Genomic DNA, 26,357 nt, shown 5'->3' on the forward strand with positions numbered 1-26,357 from the left:
TTCTAAGTGAAGCAGTGAGCCCAGATAAATCAGATAGAGCTTACTGCCCACCAGTACAATGGACAAAGTGACTCAGCTTTCCAAGTGGAGATAGGAATGGACCATAAACGGTCACCATATCAGTGGTGTGCACCTCTCTGATCAATGAATCCAATATCCCAATGTACCTTGGGCAGTCACATCCCTACCAAAAATTACTCCGCTTTCAAAATAATAAAGCAAAAAGGCATGACTTAAAAAATGTATTTAGGTACAATCAGAAACAAGAGATTCTGCAGATGCTAGAAATTCAAAACAACACACTCAAAATGCTGGAAGAACTCAGCAAGTCAGGCAGTAACTATGGAGATAGATAAACAATTAATGTTTTGGGCTGAGACCCTTCCTTTCCAGTCCTGATGAAGGGTCTCAGCCCGAAACATTAACTGTTTATTCATTTCCACAGATGCTGCCTGACCTGCAGAATTCCTGAGCGTTTTGTGTGTTGCTGTCAGTACTGATTTCAGATCATTGGTATTAGTGTGCTGACGGCTTCTGTAGTCAAGTGTGATAAAGCAGAGAGGTTAGCAGCTGGGCGTCAGTCACTGACTCGTGACTGATGATAGTCAAACTGTAATTAGCTCGGCATTGTGGAGTACTGTTCTCTGATTAATGATCTGATGGGACAGTATCCATGTTGAGGACCAGATGGGCTCACTGGTGGTGGAGGCTGCTTGTGCGAGGGATCCCAGCCACAACTTCATCCTCGATGCCACACTCATTGCTGCCCCTCAGAATCTTTACATACCCTGGCAAGCAAAATAATGAGACGGGTGAAAATGGACAGAGGATACACAGCCTTACCCTCCCCACAGAACCACAAACACCCCCAGAACAACACACCCAGCTCCATACACCCCATATCACCCCCACGCCCTGTCCCAGGTCACCGCCCATTGTCCCCACCCTGTCCTCTACAATATCACCCTCACACCCTGTCCCAAGTCACCACCTGTCTTCCCCACTGTCCTCTACAATATCACCCTCACGCCCTGTCCCACATCACCCATCATCCCCACCATCCTCTACAATCACCCCCAGCAACTCACCATTATCCCCCCAGTCCGTGTTCCAGGAGTTGGCCACCAGCCAGTAGGGCGTCCCGTCCTCCTCACCCCAGCCCAGAATCTTGATGGCGTGACCCCCGATCTCCATCCCAACCTTGTGCTGGTAAACACCTGTGCAGAGGACAGTCAGGAATTAAAGCAGAGGTCGATAGCTTCTGTTTAATCAGGGTGTCAAAGGTTATGAGGAGCAGGCAGGAGAGGGATAATAAATCAGCCATGCTAGGATAGCAGAGTAAACTCAATGGGCTGAATGGTCTGTCTTGTCTTATGGAACTAACAGCAGAGCATCTGAACCCACCAGCGGTGGGGGAGGGACTGTCCAGCCCCTAGAGCATTCCTCCCCCAATGCCCTTTTTACTGAGGCAGAGGTGGACTCAGTTGGACAAGGACGTAGATTGGAAAGGCTCAGGAGGTTGGGACAAACACTACCAAAGGGACATCTTGTTCAGCATGGACCAAAGGGCCTGCTTCAATGTTATATAATGCTGGGGTGGGACTGAGAGGAAAGTACATTACCCTTGTTCCCCACACCTGTGACAGGGGTTGCAAGGACAGTGTTTTCCCCGATGCTCCCCCCACCCTCCTCCTGAATGTACCAGATCGGTACTGCAGGAAGTCTGTGTAGACCAGCAGTGCTCCCTTTGCCCCCGGCCAGACACCCCAGATCGGTACTGCAGGAAGTCTGGATAGACCTGTACTGTTCCCGTTGCCCCCGGCTAGACACCCCAGATCGGTACTGCAGGAAGTCTGTGTAGACCTGTACTGTTCCCGTTGTGCCCCGGCCAGACATACCAGATCGGTACTGCAGGAAGTCTGTGTAAACCAGCAGTGCTGCCTCCACTGGCCCATTCTTGTAGATCTCCTTCATAATCTCCTCAGTGCTCGTGCTGACGCTGTAGGAGTTCATGCCTGTGGGAAGAACCATCACTCACTGTCATCACAAGGAGGGGCACCAACAGTGGGGGTGATAGTGGAGCAGTCATGATGGGAAACTCGATAGTTGGGTGACAGACAGCAGATTCCATGGCTATGAGGGTGTATTCCTCAGGTGCAAAGGGCTTAGCTGCTCAGAAGAGGGAGGGTAAGCAACCAGAGGTCATGGTGCACATTGGCACTAATGACATAGGTAGAAAGGGAGAAGAGGTCTCTGCACAGTGCATACAGGAGCTAGGAAAAATGCTAAAGAAAAGGACACCCTTCCTCTGCATTGCTCCCAGTACTACGTGCTAGTCAGGGCAAGAACAGGCCCTGTAGTACAGATGAATGAGTCACTCAGGAGGTGGTGCTGAGCAGACGGTTTTAGATTTCTGCATCATTAGAAATGCTTCCAGGGAAGGTGTAATCTGGGTGACACTTGAACCCGAGGGGGACCAATATCCCCGCGGGCATGTTTCCTGGAGCTGCTGACAAGGGCTTGAACTAATTTGGCAGGGGGGAAGGGAACTGGAGTGATAGATAGTGTGTACTGAGGCTGTGAGAAAAAAGGCAGAGGATAGGGCAAAACTGCTTTGAGTTGCAGTGTAACAGAGGGCCAAAATCAAAAAGGGTGATGAATAGAGGTTTTATATTTGAATGCATGCAGGACACGGTAGATGATCTTGTACCAGTTAGAGATTGGCAGAAAGAGATCACTGTTGTGAGATTAACATCCAAGAATACACATTGTACCAAAAGGACAGGAAGGTGGGCAGAGGGAGTTGGGTGGCCCTGTTGGTTAAAGAAAAAGAAATCGAAATCAAAACTAATTTAGCAGGGGGCTGGGAACCAGGATGATAGAGCTGAGGATGAGCCAGCAAGTTTACAAGGAGATGATGGGTGTAACATGAACATAAGGACGGACAAACCAATGATTGGGTATAAATGCAGACAGAGCTAAGAATTAAATTGTACCACAGAGGCAAAATTCAAAAGGGTGAATAACGCAGGACTGAGGATGCTGCATTTAAATCTGCGTAGCATTCAGAATAAGGTGAATAAACTCATGGCACCATCACAGATGTTATAATGTAGTGGGCATCAGTGAGTCGTGGCTGAAAGAAGGCCATAGCTGGGAGCTTATTATCAAAGGATATACTTTGTATTGAAAGGACAGGCGGGAAGGTATAGGCAGTGGTGTGGCTCTGTTGGTAAGAGATGGAATTACATCTTTAGAAAGTGGTGACATAGGGTTAGAGAATGTCAAACCTTTGTGTGCAAAGTTAAGAAACTGCCAACTGTGGCTGACAAAGGAAGTTAAGAACTGCAAGAAAGTCAAGAAAAAGGCATATAAAGTAGCAAGAGTGAATGGGAAGTTGGATGATTGGGAAACTTTGATATTGCACCACTGGGAAATGATACAGGTGAGGTAGTAATGGGTGACAAAGAAATGGCAGGTGAACTTAATGGATACTTTGCATCAGTTCTCACTGTGGAAGACACTAGCAGTGTGCCAGAGGTCCACGAGTGTCAGGGAGCAGGAGTGAGTGCCATTGCTATTACAAAGGAAAAAGTGCTAGGCAAACTCAAATCTTAGGGTGGATAAGTCACCTGGACCAGATGAACTACATCCCAGAGTCCTGAGAGAGATTACTCGAGATAACGGATACATTGGTCATTATCTTTCAAGAATCGCTTGATTCTGGCATAGTCCCAGAGCACTGGAAAATTGAAAATGTCACTCCACTCTTTAAGAAGGGAGGAAACCAAAAGAGAGGAAATTATGGGCCAGATAGCCTAACCTCACTGGTTGGGAAAGGGTTGGAATCTATTATTCATGATGTTTCAGGGTACTTGGAGACCAATGGTAAAATAAGTCAAAGACAGCATGGTTTCTGTAAAGGCAGATTATGCCCAACAGATCTGTTAAGAATTCTTAGAGGAATCAACAAGCAGGGTGAGCAAATGAGAGGCAGTGGATGTCACACGTACAAAATGCTGGAGGAACTCAGCAGGCCAGGCAGCATCTATGGGAAAAAGGTACGGTTGACACTTCAGCACGAAACATCAACTGTACTTTAATCCCATAGATGCTGTCTGGTCTGCTGAGATCCTCCAGCATTTTGTGTGTTGCTTGGATTTCCAGCATCTGCAGATTTTCCCTTGCAGTGGGTATCATTTACTTGTATTTTCAGAAGGCTCTTGATAAGGTGCCACATGAGGTTGCCAAACAATATAAAATCTGATGGTGTTGCAGGAAAGATACTGGCATGGATAGCAGAATGGCTGACAGGCAGGAGGCAGTGATTGGGAATAAAAGGGGCCTTTTCTAGTTGTCTGCTGGTAAGTAGTGGTGTTCCTCAGGGGTCAGTATTGGGACCACAACTTTTCACATTGTCAGTGATTTAGATAATGGAATTAATGGCTTTATGGCAAAGTTTGCAGATAAGGAGAAGTGGGGGGGTAGGTAATGCTGAGGAAGCAATGTGATTGCAGCAACAGGACTTAAACAAATTGGAAGAATAGGCAAAAAGTGGATTACAGCGTTGGGAAATGTATGATCATGTATTTTGGTAAAAGGAACAATAGTGCAGACTTATCTAAATCTGGAGAAGGTTCAAAAATCAGAGGTAAAGAGGGATTTGGGAATCCTTGTGCAAGACTCCCAGAAGGTTAATTTACTGATAGTGCTGAAGCTTTAGAAGACACCAGTCAGGCCACACTTAGTATTCAACAGTTTTGGGCCCCTTATCTCAGAAAGCATGCGTTGTCATTGGAAAGAGTCCAGAGGAGGTTCATGAGGATGATTCCAGGAATGAAAGGGTTAACATTTGAGGAGGTTCTGGCAGCTTTGGGCCTGTACTCACCGGAATTTAGAAGAAGGGTGCGGGTTGGGTGGGGAGCAGGTATCTCATTGAAACCAACCGAATGTTGAAAGAACTAGATAGGGTGGACGTGGAGAGGATGTTTCTTATGGTGGGGGTATACAGAACTAGAGGGCATAGCCTCAAAATAGAGGGGCAACCTTTTAGAACAGAAGGAGGAATTTGTTTAGCCAGACAGTAGTGAATCTGTGGAATGCTCTGCCACAGACTGCGGTGGAGGCCAAGTCCGTGGGTATGTTTAAGGTGGAAGTTGATAGTTTCCCGATCAGTCAGGGCATCAAAGGATATGGCGAGAAGGCAGATACATATATGGGATTGAGTGGGATCTGGGATCAGCCATGGGGAATGGCTGAATGGCCTAATTCTGTTCCTTTGTCTTATGGTCTTGAATCCATAGAAAGAAGTAACATAGGATAGGAAGATGTGGAATTATGGGTAGAATTAAGAAATTGCAAGGATAAAAAGGACTATTGGGAATATATGTAGGTCTCAGAATGGTAACCAGGATGTGGGCACAGGAGATAGAGAAGGCATGTAAAAAGGGAAAGCTACAATACTCATGGGGACTTTCAATATGCAGGTAGATTGGGGAAATCAGTTGGTGCTGGATCTCGGGAGGAAATTGTGGTCTCAACCAGAAGCTGCTCTTAAAAACAAAAATCTCTTAGGCATTCCACAAAGCGAAAGGCAATTCTGGATTAGGTATTGTGTAATGATCTAGATTTGATTAGGGAGCTTAAGGTAAGGAATTCTTTGGGGCCAGTGATCATAATATGATAGAATTCATCCTGCAGATTGAGAGGGAGAAGATAAAGTCAGATGTATCAGTAAGGGAATTAGAGGCGTTTGAATAGCGACCAATCAGAAATTGGTAGTGAGATAAGGAGTGACTATACTCACTGGAGTTTAGAAGAATGAGGGGGATCTCATTGAAACCTATTAAATATTGAAAGGCTATGATAGAGTGGATATGGAGAGGACTTTTCCTATGGTGGTAGAGTTGAGGACCAGAGGACACAGCCTCAGAAGAGGGATGTCCATTTAGAACAGAGATGAGGATGGTGGAACTGTGGAATTCAGTGCCACAGATAACTATGGAGGTGTGCAGGGCCAGCAACTGTTCACAATATATATTAACGATCTGGAAGAGAAGACCAAGTGTAGTGTATCCAGGTTTGCTGATGATATTAAATTGAGTGGAAAAGCAAATTACGCAGAGGATACAGGGAGTCTGCAGGGAGATATAGATAGTTTAAGTAAGTGGGCAAGGGTCTGGCAGATAGAGTACAATGTTGGTAAATGCAAGGTCATCATCTTTGGAAGGGAAAAATGGAAGATCAGATTATTATTTAAAAATAAATAATTGCAGTGTGCTGCTGTGCAGAGGGACTTGGGAGTGCTTGTGCATGAATTACAAAAAGTTAGTTTGCAGGTACAGCAGGCTATCAAGAAGGCAAATGGAACGTTGGCCTTCATTTCTATAAGGACTGAAGTTAAGAGCAGGGAGGTTATGCTTCAACCATACAGGGTCACACCTGGAGTACTGTGTGCAGTTCTGGTCTCCTTAATTGAGGAAGGATATACTTGAGGAAGGGGGTGCACAGGAGGTTCACCAGGTTGATTCCAGAGATGAGGGGGTTAGACTATGAGGGGAGATTGAGTCACCTGGGATTGTACTCACTGGAATTCAGACGAATGAGAGGAGATCTTATAGAAACATACAAATTTATGAAAGGGATAGGTAAGATAGAGGCAGGAAGGTAGTTTTTACGTGTAGGTGAGACTAGAGCTAGGGGACATAGCCTCAAGATTTGGAGAGATGAGGAGAAAATACTTCTCCCAGAGAGTGGTGCATCTGTGGAATTCTCTGCCCAAAAGCTTCCTTAGTAAATATACTTAAGATAAGGTTGGATAGATTTTTGCAAAGTAGGGGAATTAAGGATTATGGGGTAAAGGCAGGTAGGTGAAGATGATCTTATTGAATGGTGGAGCAGGCTTGACGGGTCAGATGGCCTACTCCAACTCCCATTTCTTGTGTTCTGTTCTTATAGTTAAATTGGGAGGAGATTGATGGGTTCTTGATTAGCTAGATGTCAAAGGTTACATGGAGAAGGCAAGAACATGGGGTTGAGAGCCATGATGGAATGGCAGAGCAGACCTAATGGGCTGAATAACCTAATTCTGCTTCTATATCATGGTTGTAAGAGGGTGGCCACTTAGCCCATCAGATGTGTGTGTCACTGAAGCGGAAACATGTCTGGTCTGCAGCCCTACCCTCTCCCCACACACCTCCCCAGCACTCACCGTAATGTTTGTCTTGAAAATAGCTGGGGGTGTAGCCAGCCTCACAGTTCTGGGTGCACTGCGGTGTGGGGATCTCCCCTGTACATGGTGGTCGTGACCCATTCACATGGTGCTCACATGGAGGGATTGTGTATGGTCGGCAGCCTGGAAGGGGAGAAAGGGTGACAACATCAACAACGTCTTCACATTTCTGAAGCAGTAAATCCCTCCCACTCCATATACTCTTTCCCTCTTGCTATCACACCCCCACCCAGTAACCAGTTCCTCCTTTATCATCCCTCCACCCCACATTCCATTCCCTCCCGCACTGACCTGTGTGGGAATTGTAGAGCCCCCCAGTCACCAGTCCCTTCTGTGTCCAGTATTTCCAGGCTTCTGATGGGTAGCCCCCATTACATCTGCAGTTGGGGACAGGGGGAGATAACATTAAAGGCACCATGAGACAATAGACAATAGGTGCAGAAGTAGACCATTCGGCCCCTTGAGTCCGCACTGCCATTCTGAGATCATGGCTGATCATTCACTATCAATACCCAGTCCCTGCCTTGTCCCCATATCCCTTGATTCCCCTATCCATCAGATATCTATCTAGCTCCTTCTTGAAAGCATCCAGAGAATTGGCCTCCACCGTCTTTCGAGGCAGTGCATTCCACACCTCCACAACTCTCTGGGAGAAGAAGTTTTTCCTCAACTCTGTTTTAAATAACTGACCTCTTATTCTCAATCCATGCCTTCTGGTATTGGACTCTCCCAACGTCTGGAACATATTTCCTGCGTCAATCCTTTAATTATCTTAAACGTTTCAATCAGATCCCCTCTCAATCTCAATTCCAGTGTGTACAAGCCCAATCTCTCTGCGTAAGACAGCCCTGCCATCCCAGGAATCAACCTAGTGAATCTACGCTGCACTTCCTCAATTGCCAGAATGTCCTTCCTTAAACCTGGAGACCAAAACTGTACACAATATTCCAGGTGTGGTCTCACCAGGGCCCTGTACAAATGCAAAAGAACATCCTTGCTCTTGTACTCAATTCCCCTTGTAATAAAGGCCAACATTCCATTTGCCCTCTTCACTGCCTGTTGCACATGCTCATTCACCTTCATTGACTGATGAACTAGGACTCCTAGGTCTCTTTGCATTTCTCCCTTACCTAACTCTACACCGTTCAGACAATATTCTGCCCTCTTGTTCCTGCTTCCAAAGTGGATAACTTCACATTTATTCACATTGAATGACATCTGCCAAGTATCTGCCCACTCACCCAGCCTATCCAAGTCTCCCTGTATTCTCCTAACGTCCTCTTGGCATGCCACACTGCCACCCAGTTTAGTATCGTCAGCAAACTTGCTGATATAGTTTTCAATGCCCTCATCTAAATCGTTGACATAAGTCGTAAAGAGCTGTGGTCCCAATACAGAGCCCTGTGGTACCCCACTAGTCACCTCCAGCCAGTCTGAGAAACTCACATTCACTGCTACCCTTTGCTTCCTATCTGCCAACCAGTTTTCTATCCATGTTGAAACCTTGCCCCCAATGCCATGAGCTCTGATTTTACTCACCAATCTCCTATGTGGCACCTTATCGAATGCCTTCTGAAAATCTAGGTACACTACATCCACTGGCTTACCCTCGTCTAACATCCTTGTTACACCCTCAAAAAACTCCAACAGATTAGTCAAGCATGATTTGCCCTTGGTAAATCCATGCTGGCTCGGCCTAATCCTATTACTGCCATCAAGATATGCCACTATTTTGTCCTTAATAATGGACTCAAGCATCTTCCCCACGACTGACGTTAGGCTAACAGGGCGATAGTTCTCCGTTTTCTCCTTCCCTCCCTTCTTGAAAAGTGGGATAACATTAGCCACTCTCCAATCTTCAGGAACTGATCCTGAATCTAAGGAACATTGGAAAATGATTACCAATGCATCCGCAATTTCCTGAGCCACCTCTTTTAGAACCCTCGGATGCAGACCATCTGGACCAGGGGATTTATTAGCCTTCAGTCCTATCAGTCTACTCATCACAGTTTCTTTCCTAATGTCAATCTGTTTCAGTTCCTCTGATATCTTATGACCCTGGCCCATCCATACATCTGGGAGATTGCTTGTGTCCTCCCTGGTGAAGACAGATCTAAAGTACGCATTAAATTCTGTTGCCATTTCCCTGTTTCCCATAACAATTTCTCCCAATTCATTCTTCAAGGGGCCAACATTGTTCTTAACTATCTTCTTTCTCTTCACATAGCTAAAAAAGCTTTTGCTATCCCCTTTTATATTCCTGGCTAGACTGAGCTCATACCTGATTTTTTCTCTCCGTATTGCTTTTTTAGTTAAGATCTGCTGTTCCTTAAAACTTTCCCAATCATCTGTATTCCCACTCATCTTAGCCCTGTCATACTTCTTTTTCTTTAATGCTATACAATCTCTGACTTCCTTTGTCAACCACTATGGCCCCTTCCCCCTCTTTGAATCCTTCCTTCTCATTGAAATGAACTGCTTTTGCATCTTTTGTATTATGCCCAAGAATATCTGCCACTGCTGATCCACTGTCTTTCCTGCCAGGGCATCCGCCCATTTAACTTTGGCCAGCTCTTCCCTCATGGCTCCGTAGTCTCCTTTATTTAATTGCAACACTGACACCTCTGATCTGCCCTTATCCCTCTCAAATTGTAGATAAAAACTTATCATGTTATGATCACTACTTCCTAATGGCTCCTTTACTTCAAGATCACTTATCAATTCCTGTTCATTACACATCACCAAGTCCAAAATAGCCTCGTTCCTGGTTGGCTCAAGCACAAGCTGTTCCAAAAATACATCCCTTAGACACCCAACAAACTCCCTATCCTGGGGTCCAGCACCTACCTGATTCTCCCAGTTCACCTGCATGTTGAAATCTCCCATAACGACTGCATTACCTTTAGCACATGCCAATGTTAACTCGCTAATCAACTTGTACCCAATATCCACGCTACTGTTTGGGGGCCTGTACACAACACCCATTAGGGTCTTTTTACCCTTACTGTTCCTCAGCTCAATCCACACAGACTCTACTTCCCCTGTTCCCAAGTCACCTCTTGCTAAGGACTGAATCTCATTCCTCACCAACAGGGCCACCCCACCCCCTCTTCCCATATTTCTGTCTCTACGATAGCACGTATACCCTGGTACACTCAATTCCCAGGCCTGATCCCCTTGCAGCCATGTCTCCGTTATCCCAACAATATTGTAGTTCCCCATTTTCATCTGAGCTTCAAGCTCATCTGTCTTATTTCTGACACTACGCTCATTCAAGTATAGAATTCTGAGCCCATTCCTCCTCTCTTTGCTTAAAACACTGTCTACTGTACCTAATCCAGCTCCTTGAACTTCCATCGGGCAAATTGCACCCTGAATTTTGATGACCTTCTCAAGATCACCCAAACCTTCTACACATTTAACCCCATGCTCCTTCTGACCAACCCTCTGGATCTGGATCCCTGCCCCCTGCACATCTAGTTTAAACCCCCCTGAGCAGCACTGGCAAACATTCCTGCAAGAATTTCTGCTCAAAGGAGCAGAAATAGGCCATTCAGCCCATCAAGTCTCTGTCATTCCTTCATGGCTGATTTATTGTCCCTCTCACTCCCACTCTCTCTCAATGCCTTCTCCCATAACTGTATTGATGAGCTGAGGAATCTTGGAATTCAAATTCATGGCTCCCTAAAAGTAACTACACAAGTTGATAGGGTGGTTAAGATGACATCTGGTATTCTTGTTTTTAATCAATCGAGGCACAACACTGTTCCTGGGCTGTACTCTTCTATAAACTTTGAGCAAATCACCATAGGGTTAATAAGATCACACTGCTAAATACGAGGGTTAGAGATTGGTGTTGGAGAAGTAGGTTTGAATTTGTAGGGCACTAACGGTAGTGTTGACGAAGGAGGGAGATGTTCCAATAGAACTTCACTGGGACAAGTGTGCTGATGAATCACATAACCAGGGCTGTGGAAAGTCAATAGTAGGGGGTGGGTTTAATTGTTTGGAATTGTACAGACAACGTACAAGATGAAGATTAGCTTTATTTGTCATTTACATTGAAACCTGCACTGAAACATACATCCACATCAAATCAAATCAGCGAGGACTGAGCTGAGAAGGTACAGGATCCTGAAGACACACGCTTAATGATCCAGGAACAGCTTTCATCTCCTCTGCCCTCCAACTTCTGAATGGACATTGAACCTACGAACACTACCTCACTACTTTATATTTTTGCACTATATATTTAATTTAGTATCTAAGTCATAGAGGTACAGCACAGAAACAGGCCCTTTGGCCCTTCTAGTCCATACTGAACCATTATAAATTGCCTACTACTCCTAACGACCTGCACTGAGACCAAAGCCCTCCATATCCCTACCATCCAAACCTCGCATAATCAAGCTCACATGCACCACCCAACCAGGACAAGGTACCAGCTGTCCCAGACACCCTCACACCTCCCACCTCCCCAGCAGGGTTTGCTGCAGAGTTGGTCATGTTTGCCCCCTCTTTCCCAATGATCACGTCACCTCCAGGTGAACACCTTGGCTTTCTCCCCAACCTCAGCTGCCGACAATTTTTCATTACCCTCTGCCCTCCTGTTCATCGCCAACTTTCATAATCCACAAGTCACGTGGGTCAGATGCTGTATCCTACATCTTCCTTCCATCACTTGGTTTGTAACAGCCTCCCTCGCCTGTCATCACACAAAGAGCACTCACCCATCTCCGCACTCCTGGCTACAGCAGGTTAGCAGATCTTCAGCAGAGATCTCCGCATTAACCTGACCCATGGAGTGGATACAAATCCTATCTGACATGGCCTCCACGGCGCCAAAGGCCTGGGGAAGAACAAACATCTCATCAACAGCCAGCCTCCACCTCCCTTTGTCCCAATTTCTCCTTCCCCACAGTCCGTCCCAATTCATCACCGCCCCATCCCTGGTGCTGTGGTCTGATCCTCCTCTTTGACCAAGATATTTTCCAACTCAGATTTAGTTAACTGAAATCTTCTCTCATGCTCCTTTTAAGGAAGAGTTATTCTTAGTTCCTTATGCAAGGTGGTTCCTGAAGGCCTACCTGTGATTACTAGGGTGACAGCCCTAGTCCAGGATCCCACCCGGAAGCCTTCAGGTGACCAGGCCTTGGCTTCCTGGTCATGGACCCAAAAACAAAACCAGAAAATGTTCAGCAAGACAGGAAACAGTTGTAGGTCCGAGGCACTGTGTAACCAAGGGAGGTTCTCTCCACACATACTGGCCGGGCTGCTGAGTTTTTCCAAAGTGGAGGTTTTACTGTGGTCAAATCAGGCCTTTGGCTCCATCATACATTTCCCCCAGTGGATTTTCAGGATAAGACTGTCGCCCAGGTTTGGAATATCTTATCTGACCTGCAGAGGAATTTGCTATGGGATGGGAAAGATCCGGTTGTCATGGTCCATATGAGTACTAACGACATAGGTAGAACAAGGAAAGAGTTCTGCTGAGCGAACTTGAGCAGAATTTGAGGGACTAAATTAAAAAGCAGAGCCATAAAGGTAGTAATCTCTGGGTTACTACCCAAGCCACGAGCAAATTTACATAGGGTCAAGAAGATTAGAGAGTTAAATACGTGGCTGAAGGATTGGTGTGGGAGAAGTGGGTTTGAATGGGACGGGCTCCACCTGAACCGTGATGGGACTTGGATCCTAGTGAATCATATTACTAGGGCTGTGGATAAACTAAATAGTGGGGTGGGGGTTCAACAGACTGGGGAAGTATGGAGAAAGTTCAAAGAAAACTGGATAAAGATGAAAAAAATCAAAAGATCAAAAAGAGAAAAGTAAGAGTAGAGTGAAGAATAGTAAAAAATTACAAGATTTTAAAAGCACAATGAGTGCAAGGGCACTTTATCTGAATGCCCGTAGTATCTGAAATAAGGTCAGTGAACTTGAGGCACAAATCAGTACAAAGGGGTATGATTTTGTGGCCATTACAGAGACATGGTTGTGGGGTGGAGTGGATCAAGAATTAAATATCCAAAGATATCAGGTAATATGGAAGGATATGCAGGAAGGTAAGGGAGGTGGGGTAGCACTCTTAAAGATGTCAGAGCGATAGTGAAAGACGATACAAGATCTAAAGTTCTGAATGTTGAATCCATCTGGGTAGAGATTAGGAATAGTAAAGGGAAAAATTTTTTAAATCCACTGGTAGCAGTTGTCTATTGGCCACGGAATAACAACATTACAGTGGCAGAGGAAATAAACAGAAATATCTGAGGCATGCAAGAATGGAACAGCAGTTGTCATGGGGGATTTAACTTGCACATAGACTGGCTGAATCATTTGGTCAAGGCAGTCTTGAGGAGGATTTCATAGAATGCATCCGTGACGGCTTTCTTGAACAGTATGTTACAAACCTACAAGGGAACGTGTCATCTTAGATTTGATCCTGTTCAACGAGACAGGTAAAATCTTGTAGTTAGGGATCCTCTTGGAAAGAGTGATCACAGTATGATTGAGTTTCTCATACAAATAGAGGGTGCAATAGTTTGATTGAAAACCACTGTATTATGTCGAAACAAGGATGGTTTTGGATTTGTCTGGTGCATGCTGGGAACACCAGCTATATTGTGAGATGGTTGAGGAACAGTGGAAGACTTTCAAAGAGATTTTTCACAGTGCTCAAAAATATATTTCAGTTAGAAGCAAGAACAGCAAGGGTTGGGAGAGCCAGCCTTGGCTATCTGAGGAAATAAAAAAAAGCTGAAGAGTACAAAGTCACCAAGAGTAGTGGGAAACTGGAAGACTGGGAAAATTTTAAAAAGCAGAGTACCACTAAATGAGCAATAAAGAGAGGTAAGCTAGATTATGAAAATAAACTAGCACAAAATATAAAAATGGACAGTAAAGGATTTTATAATTATATAAAGTGGAAAAGGGCGGCTGAAGTGAATGTAGGCCCCTTGTTGGATGAGAAGGAATTTGGGTAATGAGGAAATGGACGAGGCTTTGAATGACTATTTTGTGTCAGTGTTCATAGTGGAGGACACATCTAACATGCTGAAGAGAGGTACAATGGATGTGATAGGAGGTGAGGACCTCAAAACAAGAGCTATCACTAAAGAGATGGTGCTGAGCAAACTTGTGGGTCTGAAGATAGATGAGCCCCCTGGTCCTGATGGAATGCATCCCAGGGTGCTGAAAGAAATGGCTGAAGTTATAGTATGATAATTTACCAAAATTCTCTAGACTCTGGGCAGGTCCCGGTGGATTGGAAGAGGGTGAATGTCATGCCACTGTTCAAATAAAAAATGTAGGCAAAAGGCAGGTAACAATAGGCCAGTTAGTTTAACATCTGTAGTTGGGAAAATGCTTGAGGCTATCACTAAAGAAGAAATAGAGGCATCTGGAAAGAAATTGATCCATCAGGCAGATGCAGCATGGACTCAGCAAAGGCAGGTCCTGTTTGACAAACTTACTGGAGTTAATTGAGGATATAATGAGCACAGTGGATAGAGGGGAACAGATGGACATCATTTACTTGGATTTTCAGAAGGTGTTTGATAAGGTGCTGCATTAAAGACTTATCCACAAGGATGCATAGAGTTAGGAGTGGTGTATTAGCATGGATAGAGGATTGGTTAACTAATCGAAAGTAGACAGTTAGGATACATGGTTGTCCATCAGTGGTGAGCGGTGTGCTGGGTCCACAACTGTTCACAATATACATTAATGACTGGAAGAGGAGACCAAGTGTAGTGTATCTAAGTTTGCTGATACACCAAATTGAGTGGAAAGCAAATTGTGCAGAAGATAAGGAGAGTCTGCAGAGATATAGATAGGTTAAGAGAGTGGGCAAGGGTCTGGCAGATGGAATACAATGTTGGTAAATGCAAGGTCATCCTCTTTGGAAGGAAAAATGGAAGATCAGTTTATTATTTAAATGGTGAAAGATTGTAGCCTGCTGTTGTGCAGAGGAATTTGGGAGTGCACATGGATGAATTGCAAAAGGTTGGTTTGCAGGTGCAGCAGGTTATCAAGAAGGCAAATGGAATGTTGGCCTTCATTATTAGAGGGATTGAACTTAAGAGCAGGAAGGTTATGCTGCAACTGTACAGGGTACTGGTGAGGCCGCACCTGGAGTATTACGTGCAGTTCTGGTCTCCTTACTTGAGGAAGGATATACTGGCTTTGAAGGTGGTGCAGAGGAAGTTCACCAGGTTGATCCCAGGGATGAAGGGGTTAGTCTACAAGGAGAGATAGAGTCTTTTGGGACTGTAATTGCTGGAATTCAGAAGGAGGAGGAGATCTATTATGAAAGGGATAGGTAAGATAGAGGCAGGAAAGTTGTTTCCACTGATTGGCGAGTCTAGAACTAGGGGTCATAGCTTCAAGATTCAGGGGGATAGATTTAGGACAGAGATGAGGAGGAACTGCTATTCCCAGAGAGTGGTGAATCTGTGGAATTCTCTGCTCAATGAAGCAGTGGCTGCCTCAGCAAATATATTTAAGACAAGGTTGGATAGATTTTTGCAGAATAGGGGAATTAATGGTTATGGGGAAAAAGGGAGGTAGGTGGAGATGAGTCCATGCCAGATCAGCCATGGCGGAGCAGGCTTGATGGGCCAGATGGCCTACTCCTAATCCTATTTGTTACGTTTTTTTTGGTTTGAGACATCAGGCCAAGTACTCAAAGGGGCAGGGCAGAGAGGGGTTGGTAAAGGATCGGAAAAAGCTGAAGAAAATTGTAAACTCAGCCAGCTCCCTATGGGCACCACCAACCTCGCCAGCATCAAGGACATCTTCAAAAGGTGATGCCTCAGGACATGCCCTTCTCTTTGCTAACATTCAGGAGGAGATACAGGAACTTGAAGACACACTCTCAACATTTCAGGAACAGTACAAGCAGATTTCCAAATAGACAATAATGAACATGAACACCATCTCTTTTTTGCACTACTCAATTTCTTACTTATATTTCTTAATTGTAATTTAAAATTATTATATACTATATTGCAATGCTGCACACCACAACAAATTTCATGACATATGCCAGTGTATTCAACCGGATTGAGATCTGCCCCGCCCAATGGTCCTCACCCAACATGATCCACAGGAACCCTGGTCCCGAATCTCCTTAATTGTTGGGCAGTCTGGCCACTGTTCTCGGGAATCGAAGTTCCTTGGGAGCTTTGCAACGGCGATGTTCTCAGACCTGATGAGTGAGAAAGGACTGATGAGGGCCTAATCTCCTGCACCCACCTCCCCCTCAACCCATCACCCCACACAACCAGATCGAGTCTGTAGACTTCCAGCATCAAAACCTCTTACCCAGTTTAATCCTAAAGTCTCCCCACCCTCATGTCTCGCCAACATTTTGTCCCCACCCCCAACATCTAATCTCCCCTACCCATATCCCAAACCTGCCCCTGCTATCCCACACCATCTGTCGTCCCTCAAACCAGCCCCAGCCATTCCCCAAACCTTCCTCAACTTCCAAACAAGCCCCCAGCCCCACCATCCCTCATTCCCCAAAACAGCACCCACCCACGCCATCCCCCAAACCCTCCTTATTCCCTAAACCAGCCCCCTCCTCACTTCATCCCCTGCACTGGCCTCTGCTGTTCCCCAAAACCTTCCTCATGCCCCAAATTGGCCCTGGCCTCACTTCATTGTCCCCCAAACCAGCCCCCCCCCCACTGATCCTCAAACTAGTCCTGTCATCTCCAAACCCTTCCTCAATCCCCAAACCAGCCCTGGCTCCCCCCACATCATTCCCCAGTCTGCCACATATGCCCCTCCCTCCTTTACCTCAGGGGCAGTCGAGGTCCATTTAGGAAAGTCCCACATAATCGCTTCACCAGGCTGAACGGAACGTTCTGGAAGTTCTGACCAGCCTGGATACAAGAACAAGCAGTTACCCCCAGCCCATATCCAACACATCTCCCCACCCCCAATCTAACATCTCCACTTCCCTCCCTCTCCCCACCTACATGTCAATATCCTCTCCTCCACAGGGACTCACCTTCAGCAACCCACACCTCAGACCCCCATATCCACAGTGACCCCCCCCCTCATCATTTCCAGCTTACAAATGTAGAGGAGAACAAAGTCATTCTTACTCCAGATCCAAAACAGCACAAAAACAACAAACACATCAGATAGCTTATATGCATAGATTAATTATATGTCCATTGAGTGACACTAGGCACAGGAGTGTTTGCACGCAAGATGACTGACAGAAAGTAATGAATTGATTTTATTTCTTGCATACTTCACATGGAGTAAATTTTTTTTAAACACTTAAATCATCTGTTATTACTCATTTGTAATAAATAGCATGCAGAACAGGACAGTCAATATCGCATAGCAACACAATTGTATCAGCATGAATTCATCAGTCTGATGGCCTGGTGAAAGAGAAGTGTTCGGGAGCCTGTTGGTCCTGACTTTTATGCTGCGGTACCGTTTCCCGGATGGTAGCAGCTGGAACAGTTTGTATTTGGGGTGACTCGGGTCTCTAATGATCCTACTAGCCCTTTTTACACACCTGCCACTGTAAATGTCCTGAATCATGGGAAGTTCACACCTACTGATGCGCTTTACTGTCCGCACCACTCTCCGCAGAGTCCTGTGATTATGGGAGGTACAGTTCCCATGCCAGGCAGTGATGCAGCCAGTCAGGATGCCCTCAATTGTGAACCTGTAGAAAGTCCTTCAGATTTGGGGACTCATGCCAAACTTCTTCAACCGTACGAGGTGAGACAGACACTGTTGTGCCTTTTTCATCACACAGCTGGTGCGTACAGACCACGCGAGTTCCTCGGTGATGTAGCTGTTTACTCTCTCAACCACAGATCCATTGATGTCAATAGGTGTGAGCCTGTCTCCATTCCTCCTGTAGTCCACAATCGGCTCCAACATCAACATTGAGGGAGAGGCTGTTTTCTTGACACCACTGTGTCAGGGCGATGACTTCTTCTCTGTAGGCCACCTCATTATTATTTGAGATAAGGCCAATCACTGTAGTGTTGTCAGCAAATTTAATTAGCAAATTGGAGCTGTGGGTGGCAACACAGTCATGGGTATACAGACAGTAAAGGAGGGGGCTTAGGACAGAGCCCTGAAGGGTACCTGTGTTGAGGATCAGAGGTGAGGGAGCCCACTCTTGCCACCCGCCAGTGATCTGACAGCAAGTCCAGGATCCAGCTACACAAGACAGGATGAAGGCCGAGGTCTCTGAGCTTCCTGTCGAGCCTGGCAGGAATTATGGTGTTGAATGTGAACTGTGGTGCAAGGGCAGCATTCTCACATAAGCGGGGGGGGGGGGGGGTCAGCCTTGCTGCTTGGGGAAAGCAGCAACCGTTTTTAAGTCCGGTGGTCCTCGTGTGACTAATACACAGCTTGCCCCCTGTTAGGAGTGGGTCAAACAGTCTGAGCAGGGCCAGAGAGATCCTTCATGATATTTCTGGCCCTGTTGCAGCACCTTTCTGTATATATATCCTTGAACTGGTGCTGGTGTTGTGTTGGGCAGTTTTGTCTGCCCTTCTGATCCACTGCAAAACGGTCTCTGTACCATGCAGTGATGCAGCTTCCTCCCTGGTCCCTTCACTCCTCCAAGACCCAGCTGAAGGAAAAGCTGAGAACTTTACAAAGCTGGGCAATGGCTGGGACTGGACACAACTGTACCAACTGGTTGAGAGCTTGTTAATGAAATGAACACCAATTCTGTGAACTTTACTGGGTTTTCAGCACAGCATTCGAGGCCTCCTCCCCCACAGCCATCAGAGACTTAGAGAAGGTTCTGTTCCAGAGGAAACAGTACTGGAACGGTTTCCTGAAAAACCCAGGAAACCACCGCTTGGTTACATCAACAGTCAATGGGAGAAAGCAACCATTAACAAAATTGGAGAAATTCAAGTTGGAATGGTGAAATGCTTGATCAATTATAAGTGTATGATCAATTATTGGAGTTCAGTGAAACAACAAAATACACTATATTCTTTCACTGTGATGAAAGGAGGGATCCTGATTAGCTGGGTTCTGGTCTGAGGAGTAGCAAATGGAGTTTAATTTGCATAGGTGTGAGATGATGCATTAAAAATAAATCAGTGTTAGATTTTCACAGTGAACGGTAGAGCCCTGACAGGTGTAGAAACTGAGACCAAGGAGCATCACAAACACAAGAAAATCTGCAGATGCACAAAATCCAAAGCAATACACACAAAATGCTGGAGGAACTCAACAGGCCAGGCAGCATCTATTGAAAAACAGTTAACAGTCAAAGTTTCGGGCTGTGACCCTTCATCAGGGCCATGAAGGTTAGGCACATATGGTTCCCTGAAAGTGACTTTCAGACATGGTGGTGAAGCCAGTATTCCGCCAATTAGTCAGGGCCGGTCGGAGTACAGGGAGACGGGGAGCTCGGAGGCAGGGAGATGGGGACAGGGTGGGACACAGTACACATTCTCCTGTGTAAATCAACAGCATTGAGGTTGAGAGGATTCAGAGATCCACATTCCTTGGTGTGAACCTCTCTGAGAGCCTGTTCTGGTTCAATCATGTTGATGACAGCCACCCATACCTCTACTTCCTCAGGAGGCCAAAGAAGTTCAGCATGTCTCTGTCATTCCTTACCAATTTCTATCGATGACCCATAGAAAGCCTCCTATCTGGATACAGAACCACTCTGTCCATCACGTGAAACTGCAGAGAGTCGTGGACGCAGCTCAGCACATCAGGGAAACCAGTCTCCCCTCCACGAACTCAGTCTACACTTCTCACAGCCAGCATCGAAGTCCCCATCCACCCTGCACATTCTCCCCTACACCAGCAGGCAGAAGGTACAAAATCTGGAAACCAATTTACCATTCAATGGACTCGAGCTCACAATTGGAATTGTTTTGCAATTGTCACATATATGATTAAGAGATGGTCTTGCAAACTGTTCATACAAATCAGATCAGAGGGAAAAGAATCAGAGAATGCAGAATAAAGTGTAGGCAATAAGGAGCAAGGCCATAATCATAAGACGGAGGCTTTTGGTTGCTTGTTGTTGCCCTGTTGGGCAATTTTGATCAGACAGGCTTGCAGACAAATCTAATGGTGAATCATTCATTAACTAGAAGAATGAGCAGCCAATTTGGGTAGATTTGGAATTGGAAGCTGTGAAACAGTTTTATTTAACAACTTTGTGATTGGCAGCTACTCTACCTATACAATTAGCTAAAGTTGCTAATTTAAATTTATACCCTGTGATTAAGTATTCTTTACAAATTTGGCTCCAGTTCCGTAACTTTTTTTAATCTATTTAAACTTTGTAGTTTAATTTATTGAAACTATTTTTAAGCCTTCTTTGAGTAATCCAATATTCTTATTTTGGAAAAATAAAGGTATTAATTTTTTTTGGATCTATATATATACACTGATGTCTTTTGAACAATTAGTTGATAAATACTCTTTCATACTCATACTTCTTACAATACCAAGTTAGACATTTCTTACAAAAATATTTAAGTAATTTTCCTTGAAGTTGGTTAACTCTTCCTTGATTTGTGCTAGCCATTCATTGATTCAATTTAAAATTGTACATTGTTATTATTTGATGGAGAGATTGTCTAAAATCTTTCCTAATGTTGATAGTTATTGTGATAGATGCAAAGCTGAGACAGCTACACTGACACACATTTTGGTCTTGCTCTATATTGGAAAAGTTTTGGAAGTCAGTTTTCTTTACAATCTCTAAAGCACTTAAAATTAATTTACAACCTACAAATTAACTGGGCTTTTTGGAATAATTCCTCAAAATATTTGTGGTATTTCTTTGTCTGACCAGCATGTCATTGCATTTGTTACATTGATAGCTGGGAGGGCCATTTTGTTGAAGTGGAAGGACACGTCGGCTCCCACTGTCACAATGGTTCTCTCAAGTGATGTTATGTCTTAGTTTGAAGAAAATTAGAATTCGAACCTATGTTTGATTTTGAGAAAAGATGGGGTTCATTTGCTCATTACTACCATTTGAGTTAATTGATAGATTTCCTCCACGATCTAATTGTAAATTTTGGTTTTTTTTGCTGGCGGTTTGATGTTTATCTTTAGAAGCTTTTTACATGACGCGTGGCTCCGGGGTTGAACACCTATGATTTCCCCCCCTCACTTTTTGTATGGCTCCGGGGTTGATCACCTATGATTTCCCCCCCTCACTTTTTGTATGGCTCTGGGGTTGAACACCTATGATTTCCCCCCCTCACTTTTTGTATGGCTCCGGGGTTGATCACCTATGATTCCCCCCCCTCACTTTTTGTATGGCTCCGGGGTCGAACACCTATGATTCCCCCCCCTCACTTTTTGTATGGCTCCGGGGTTGATCACCTATGATTTCCCCCCCTCACTTTTTGTATGGCTCCGGGGTTGATCACCTATGATTCCCCCCCCTCACTTTTTGTATGGCTCCGGGGTCGAACACCTATGATTTTCCCCCCCCTCACTTTTTGTATGGCTCCGGGGTTGAACACCTATGATTTCCCCCCCTTACTTTTTGTATGGCTCCGGGGTTGATCACCTATGATTCCCCCCCCTCACTTTTTGTATGGCTCCGGGGTTGATCACCTATGATTCCCCCCCCTCACTTTTTGTATGGCTCCGGGGTCGAACACCTATGATTTTCCCCCCCCTCACTTTTTGTATGGCTCCGGGGTTGAACACCTATGATTTCCCCCCCTTACTTTTTGTATGGCTCCGGGGTTGATCACCTATGATTCCCCCCCCTCACTTTTTGTATGGCTCCGGGGTTGATCACCTATGATTCCCCCCCCTCACTTTTTGTATGGCTCCGGGGTCGAACACCTATGATTCCCCCCCCCTCACTTTTTGTATGGCTCCGGGGTTGATCACCTATGATTCCCCCCCCTCACTTTTTGTTTGGCTCCGGGGTTGATCACCTATGATTCCCCCCCCTCACTTTTTGTATGGCTCCGGGGTCGAACACCTATGATTCCCCCCCCCTCACTTTTTGTATGGCTCCGGGGTTGATCACCTATGATTCCCCCCCCCTCACTTTTTGTATGGCTCCGGGGTCGAACACCTATGATTCCCCCCCCCCTCACTTTTTGTATGGCTCCGGGGTTGATCACCTATGATTCCCCCCCCTCACTTTTTGTATGGCTCCGGGGTTGATCACCTATGATTCCCCCCCCTCACTTTTTGTATGGCTCTGGGGTCGAACACCTATGATTCCCCCCCCTCACTTTTTTCTTGCTTTAGTAGGTTTTTTTTCTTTTCTTTTTTTGTGTCACTGTATTTTTCAATCCTAATATTGTTTTCTTTCTCTTTTGAGACATTGTGTTACTTACTTTGATGTATTCTTGAATTTTGGATAATAATAAAAAGATTTGAAAAGATTTAACTAGAACTGAGCTGAGTATGCCTGGACTCTTTTCGATTTTGTTTCATCTTCTGTGTCTTTCACTCGTTTACACATTGTTTTGCTTTGCACGTGGAGAGTCTGATGCTTTTCTTTGAACTGGTTCCATTGTTTTCTCTGTCAATGCGAAGACAAACCCCAGTTGTACACTGCATACACACTTTGGTAATATATGTACTTTGAACTTTAGGAACAGTTAGGACATTTGGCTCAATAACGAGGTAGATTAAGAGTCCATTTTACCTTAGGAGGGAACTGTTCAATGGGAGACTGGTTTCAGTGGGGGTTAAAGCACCCACTCTCAATCCTTTGCCTCCCACGGTCACACCCCCCCCCACCCAGAGACCACACCGAGCGAGGGGGAAGGGGATACTCACCTGCCAGGTGGTGTTGAGTTTATTGATGAGAGTGACAAAGTCTGGCGAGAGGGGATCAGGATTCAGTGAGGGTCTGGCCATCACCATGGCAACGCAAAGCAACAGCAGCTGGAACAGCATCCTGAGGGTGGGAAAACAGCTGTCAGGAAGGGCATCTGCCTACCACTCCTAACCACACCCTCCTCCCACTGGTGTTATCCCCCTCTCTGCCTCTCCACACTTCCTGAAGGACATCCCCACGCTCCATTTCCGTCCCCCTCTCACTACCCCAGAGGGTCACGCCCCAGCCTGCATCCCACACTTCCCAGAGAGGGTCACCCCCACCAATGAGGGGCAGAGAGGGTCCATTTATCCCCTCCTCCCTTACCCCCACTAAACCCTGGCTAGACCACACGAACCCCAACACCACCCACAAACCAATGTCCTCCCACCTACCTCAACAGACCCCAACCCTCCCCACACCCCCACATACTTCCTTACCCCTACTGACCCAACCATAGACCATCAGACACAGGAGCAGTAAAAGGCCATTCTTCCCATCAAGATTACTCCATCAAGTCTGATTTCATTCCCGCTCAAACACATTCTTGTCTTCTCACCATAATCACTGAAGCCCCAACTGGTTGAGAACCCATCAACATCCACTTGAAATATTCCCAGTGATCCAACCCACACAGTTGTCAGTGGCAACAAATTCCACAGATTTACAAGCCTTTGGCTAAAAGAAATTCCTCCTAATCCGTTCCAAATGAACATCCCTCTGTTGTGCCCTCTGGTCTTAGATTAGAAACATCTTCATATCCACTCTATCTGGGCCCCATCAGTATTTAATAAGTTCCAATCGGATCCCCCTTCATTCTTCTAAACTCCAGCAAGTACAGGCCCAGAGTCATCAAACACTCATGTTAACTCTTTCATTCCTTGAATTATTTTTCTGAACCTCCTCTGCACCCAGCTCATGTCTTCTTAGATAAGACCATCAGACATAGAAGCAGAATTCGGCCATTTGGCCTATCGAGTCTGCTCCGCCATTATTATGGCTGATCCATTTTCCTCTCAATCCAAATCTCCTGCCTTCTCCCAGTATCCCTTTAGGCCTGACCAATCAACAATCTAACAAACACGGCCTTAAATGTACCCAAAGTCTCGGCCCAACCCCCCCCCCCCCCCAAGTCCTTTTCCTTAATTTCAAAGAAAGCTTCAGCATTACACATCTGTCCTCCTCCTCATCCCCACACTCACCTACCCCATCTGTCAATCCTACACCCACCCTCCCCTCCTCCCATAGACAGCCAACACCCCAGCCTTTTTCTCCTCTCCCTCCATCCCCAACTCCCTCTCCTCCATTCCCCCCCGCTCACTCCCACTCCCTCCCCCCACCCAATCCTCCCCTCCGTCCGCCCAACTGCCTCTCCTCCCCTCAATCCTCCTCCCTTCAAACCCCTCCCCTCATTCCATCCTACTCCTCTCCCCTCACTCCCCGCTCCTCTCCCCTCATTCACCCATCCCTCTCCCCCTCCCCTCTCTTCCCCTCCTCTACCCTCATTTCCCCCTCCATGCCCCTCCTCTCACTCCACTCCTCCCCTCCCCACTCACTCCACCCACCCCCTCCCATCACTCCACCCTTCCCCCAACTCCCTCCCCTCACTCCCCACCACTCTCCCCTCACACAACCCCTCCCCCACCTCTCCCCTCAATCCCCCACTCAACCCCTCCCTCTCCTCACACAACCCCTCCCCCCACCTCTCCCCTCAATCCCCCACTCAACCCCCTCCCTCTCCTCACTCCCTGCTCCTCTCCCTCCCCTCACACAACCCCTCCCCCACCTCTCTCCTCAATCCCCCACTCAACCCCTCACTCCCTGCTCCTCTCCCTCCCCTTACTCAACCCTCTCCTTCCCCTCATTCCCTGTTTTCTCCCTCCCCTCACAACCCCTCCCCCACTCAACCCTCTCCCTCCCCCCACCCAACCTCCCTCCCATCACTCAACCCCCACCCCTCTCCCCTCACTCCGTGCTCCTCCCTCCCCTCACACAACCCCTCCCCCCACCTCTCCCCTCAATCCCCCACTCAACCCCTCACTCCCTGCTCCTCTCCCTCCCCTCACTCAACCCTGCTCCCCTCCTTCCCCTCACTCAACCCCTCTCCGTGCTCCTCTCCCCTTACTCAACCCTCTCCTTCCCCTCACTCCGTTCCTCTCTCCCCTCACTCAACTCCTTCCCTCCCCTCTCCTCAATCAACCCCTCCCCCACCCCTCACTCAACCCCCTCTCCCACCTAACCCCACCCAATCTTCCTCCCATCACTCAATCCCCTCCCCTCTCTCAACCCCTCTCCCCTCACTCCCTGCTCCTCTCCCTCCCCTCACAAAACCCCTCTCCCCACCCCTCACTCCCTGCCCCTCCCTCCCCTCACTCAACCCCCTCTCCTCACCCTTCTGTTCCCTCTCAACCCCCTCCCTCCCTCACACAACCCCTCTCCCTTCACCTCTTCTCACTCAATCCCCCTCCCCTCACTTCCTGCTTCTCTTCCCTCACTCAACCCCTCTCCCACCCAACCCCTCCCCTCACTCCCTGCTCCTCTCCCTCCCCTCACACAACCCTACCCTCAACCCCCTCCCTGCTCACCCTCCCCTCACAAAACCCCTCTTCCCCCTCCGCTCACAAAACCCCTCTCCCCCTCCCCTCACAACCCCTCCCCACTCCTCTCCTTTCCCTCAACCCCTCTCCCCTCACTCAACCCTCTCCCTCCCAACCCCCCTCACTCCCTACTCCTCTCCCTTTCCTCAAAAAATCCCTCTCCCCACCCCTCCATCCCCTCACTCAAACCCCCTCCCTCAATCCCCCTCTCCCCACTCCCTCCCTGCTCCTCTCTCCACTCCTCTCCCCCCAACACCCTGCTCCTCTCCCTCCCCTCACTCTCCCCAACTCCCTCTCCTCTCACTAGTTCATTCATATTCTCAAACACTCACGCTCACTTTTGCACTCACACCCCATCCTCCATCTCTCAGCCCGTATGCTGTTCCTCTCGCCTCTCTTCTCATTGCAATTCCCTCATCCCATTCTCACCACCAGAGTCCGCCTTGCATGACCCCCTCCACAGTCCTTGTCCTGTCCCTTTTCCCTCTACCTACAACTCTAACCGCCCCCTCCCTTCATTTCTCTTTTCTCACCTCCGTCTCTCGTCTTTCAGTGCCGTCTCTCACCTCGTTCCCGTCTCCGAGATTTAAACGCTTCTTCCGGCATGTGTCTGAGTCAGCGGATCACATGATCCAAACTCATGACAGATCATGTGATTGGGTCCCGTTTGCTCTTTCCCCGTTTCAGGGCGTTTGCG

The 26,357-nt window shown here is 46.7% G+C and overlaps 1 protein-coding gene across 2 annotated transcripts; it reads right to left on the reverse strand.

The window, feature by feature from the left end:
* Positions 1-228: 228 nt before the first annotated feature.
* LOC132402545 (cathepsin B-like) lies at positions 229-26,348 on the reverse strand. Of its 2 annotated transcripts, none has more exons than XM_059985405.1 (10): positions 26,194-26,348; positions 23,024-23,144; positions 17,033-17,118; positions 16,322-16,436; positions 11,962-12,080; positions 7,523-7,608; positions 7,211-7,354; positions 1,899-2,015; positions 1,089-1,217; positions 229-788 (listed from the first exon to the last, which is right to left on the reverse strand). In XM_059985405.1, exons 2-10 carry the CDS (start codon positions 23,141-23,143, stop codon positions 694-696), a joined length of 1,011 nt encoding a protein of 336 aa, XP_059841388.1. In that variant the 5' UTR covers position 23,144; positions 26,194-26,348; the 3' UTR covers positions 229-693. The 2 variants fall into 2 exon arrangements, with proteins under 2 accessions (XP_059841388.1, XP_059841389.1); XM_059985406.1 differs by having other exon boundaries at positions 26,227-26,250.
* Between the last annotated feature and the right edge of the window lie 9 nt (positions 26,349-26,357).

The sequence above is a fragment of the Hypanus sabinus genome, chromosome 12, assembly GCF_030144855.1.
Source record: "Hypanus sabinus isolate sHypSab1 chromosome 12, sHypSab1.hap1, whole genome shotgun sequence".
Classification (NCBI taxonomy): Eukaryota; Metazoa; Chordata; class Chondrichthyes; order Myliobatiformes; family Dasyatidae; genus Hypanus; species Hypanus sabinus.

What these genes read in the sequence shown, in the direction of transcription:
- LOC132402545 (XM_059985405.1), bottom strand. Translation starts at nt 23,143, where the DNA reads ATGCTGTTCCAGCTGCTGTTGCTTTGCGTTGCCATGGTGATGGCCAGA. An exon ending in AACTCAACACCACCTGGCAG is followed by an intron (nt 17,119 to 23,023) that starts GTGAGTATCCCC and finishes TCTTGTATCCAG; the next exon opens with GCTGGTCAGAACTTCCAGAA. An exon ending in GGACCTCGACTGCCCCTGAG is followed by an intron (nt 16,437 to 17,032) that starts GTAAAGGAGGGA and finishes CTCACTCATCAG; the next exon opens with GTCTGAGAACATCGCCGTTG.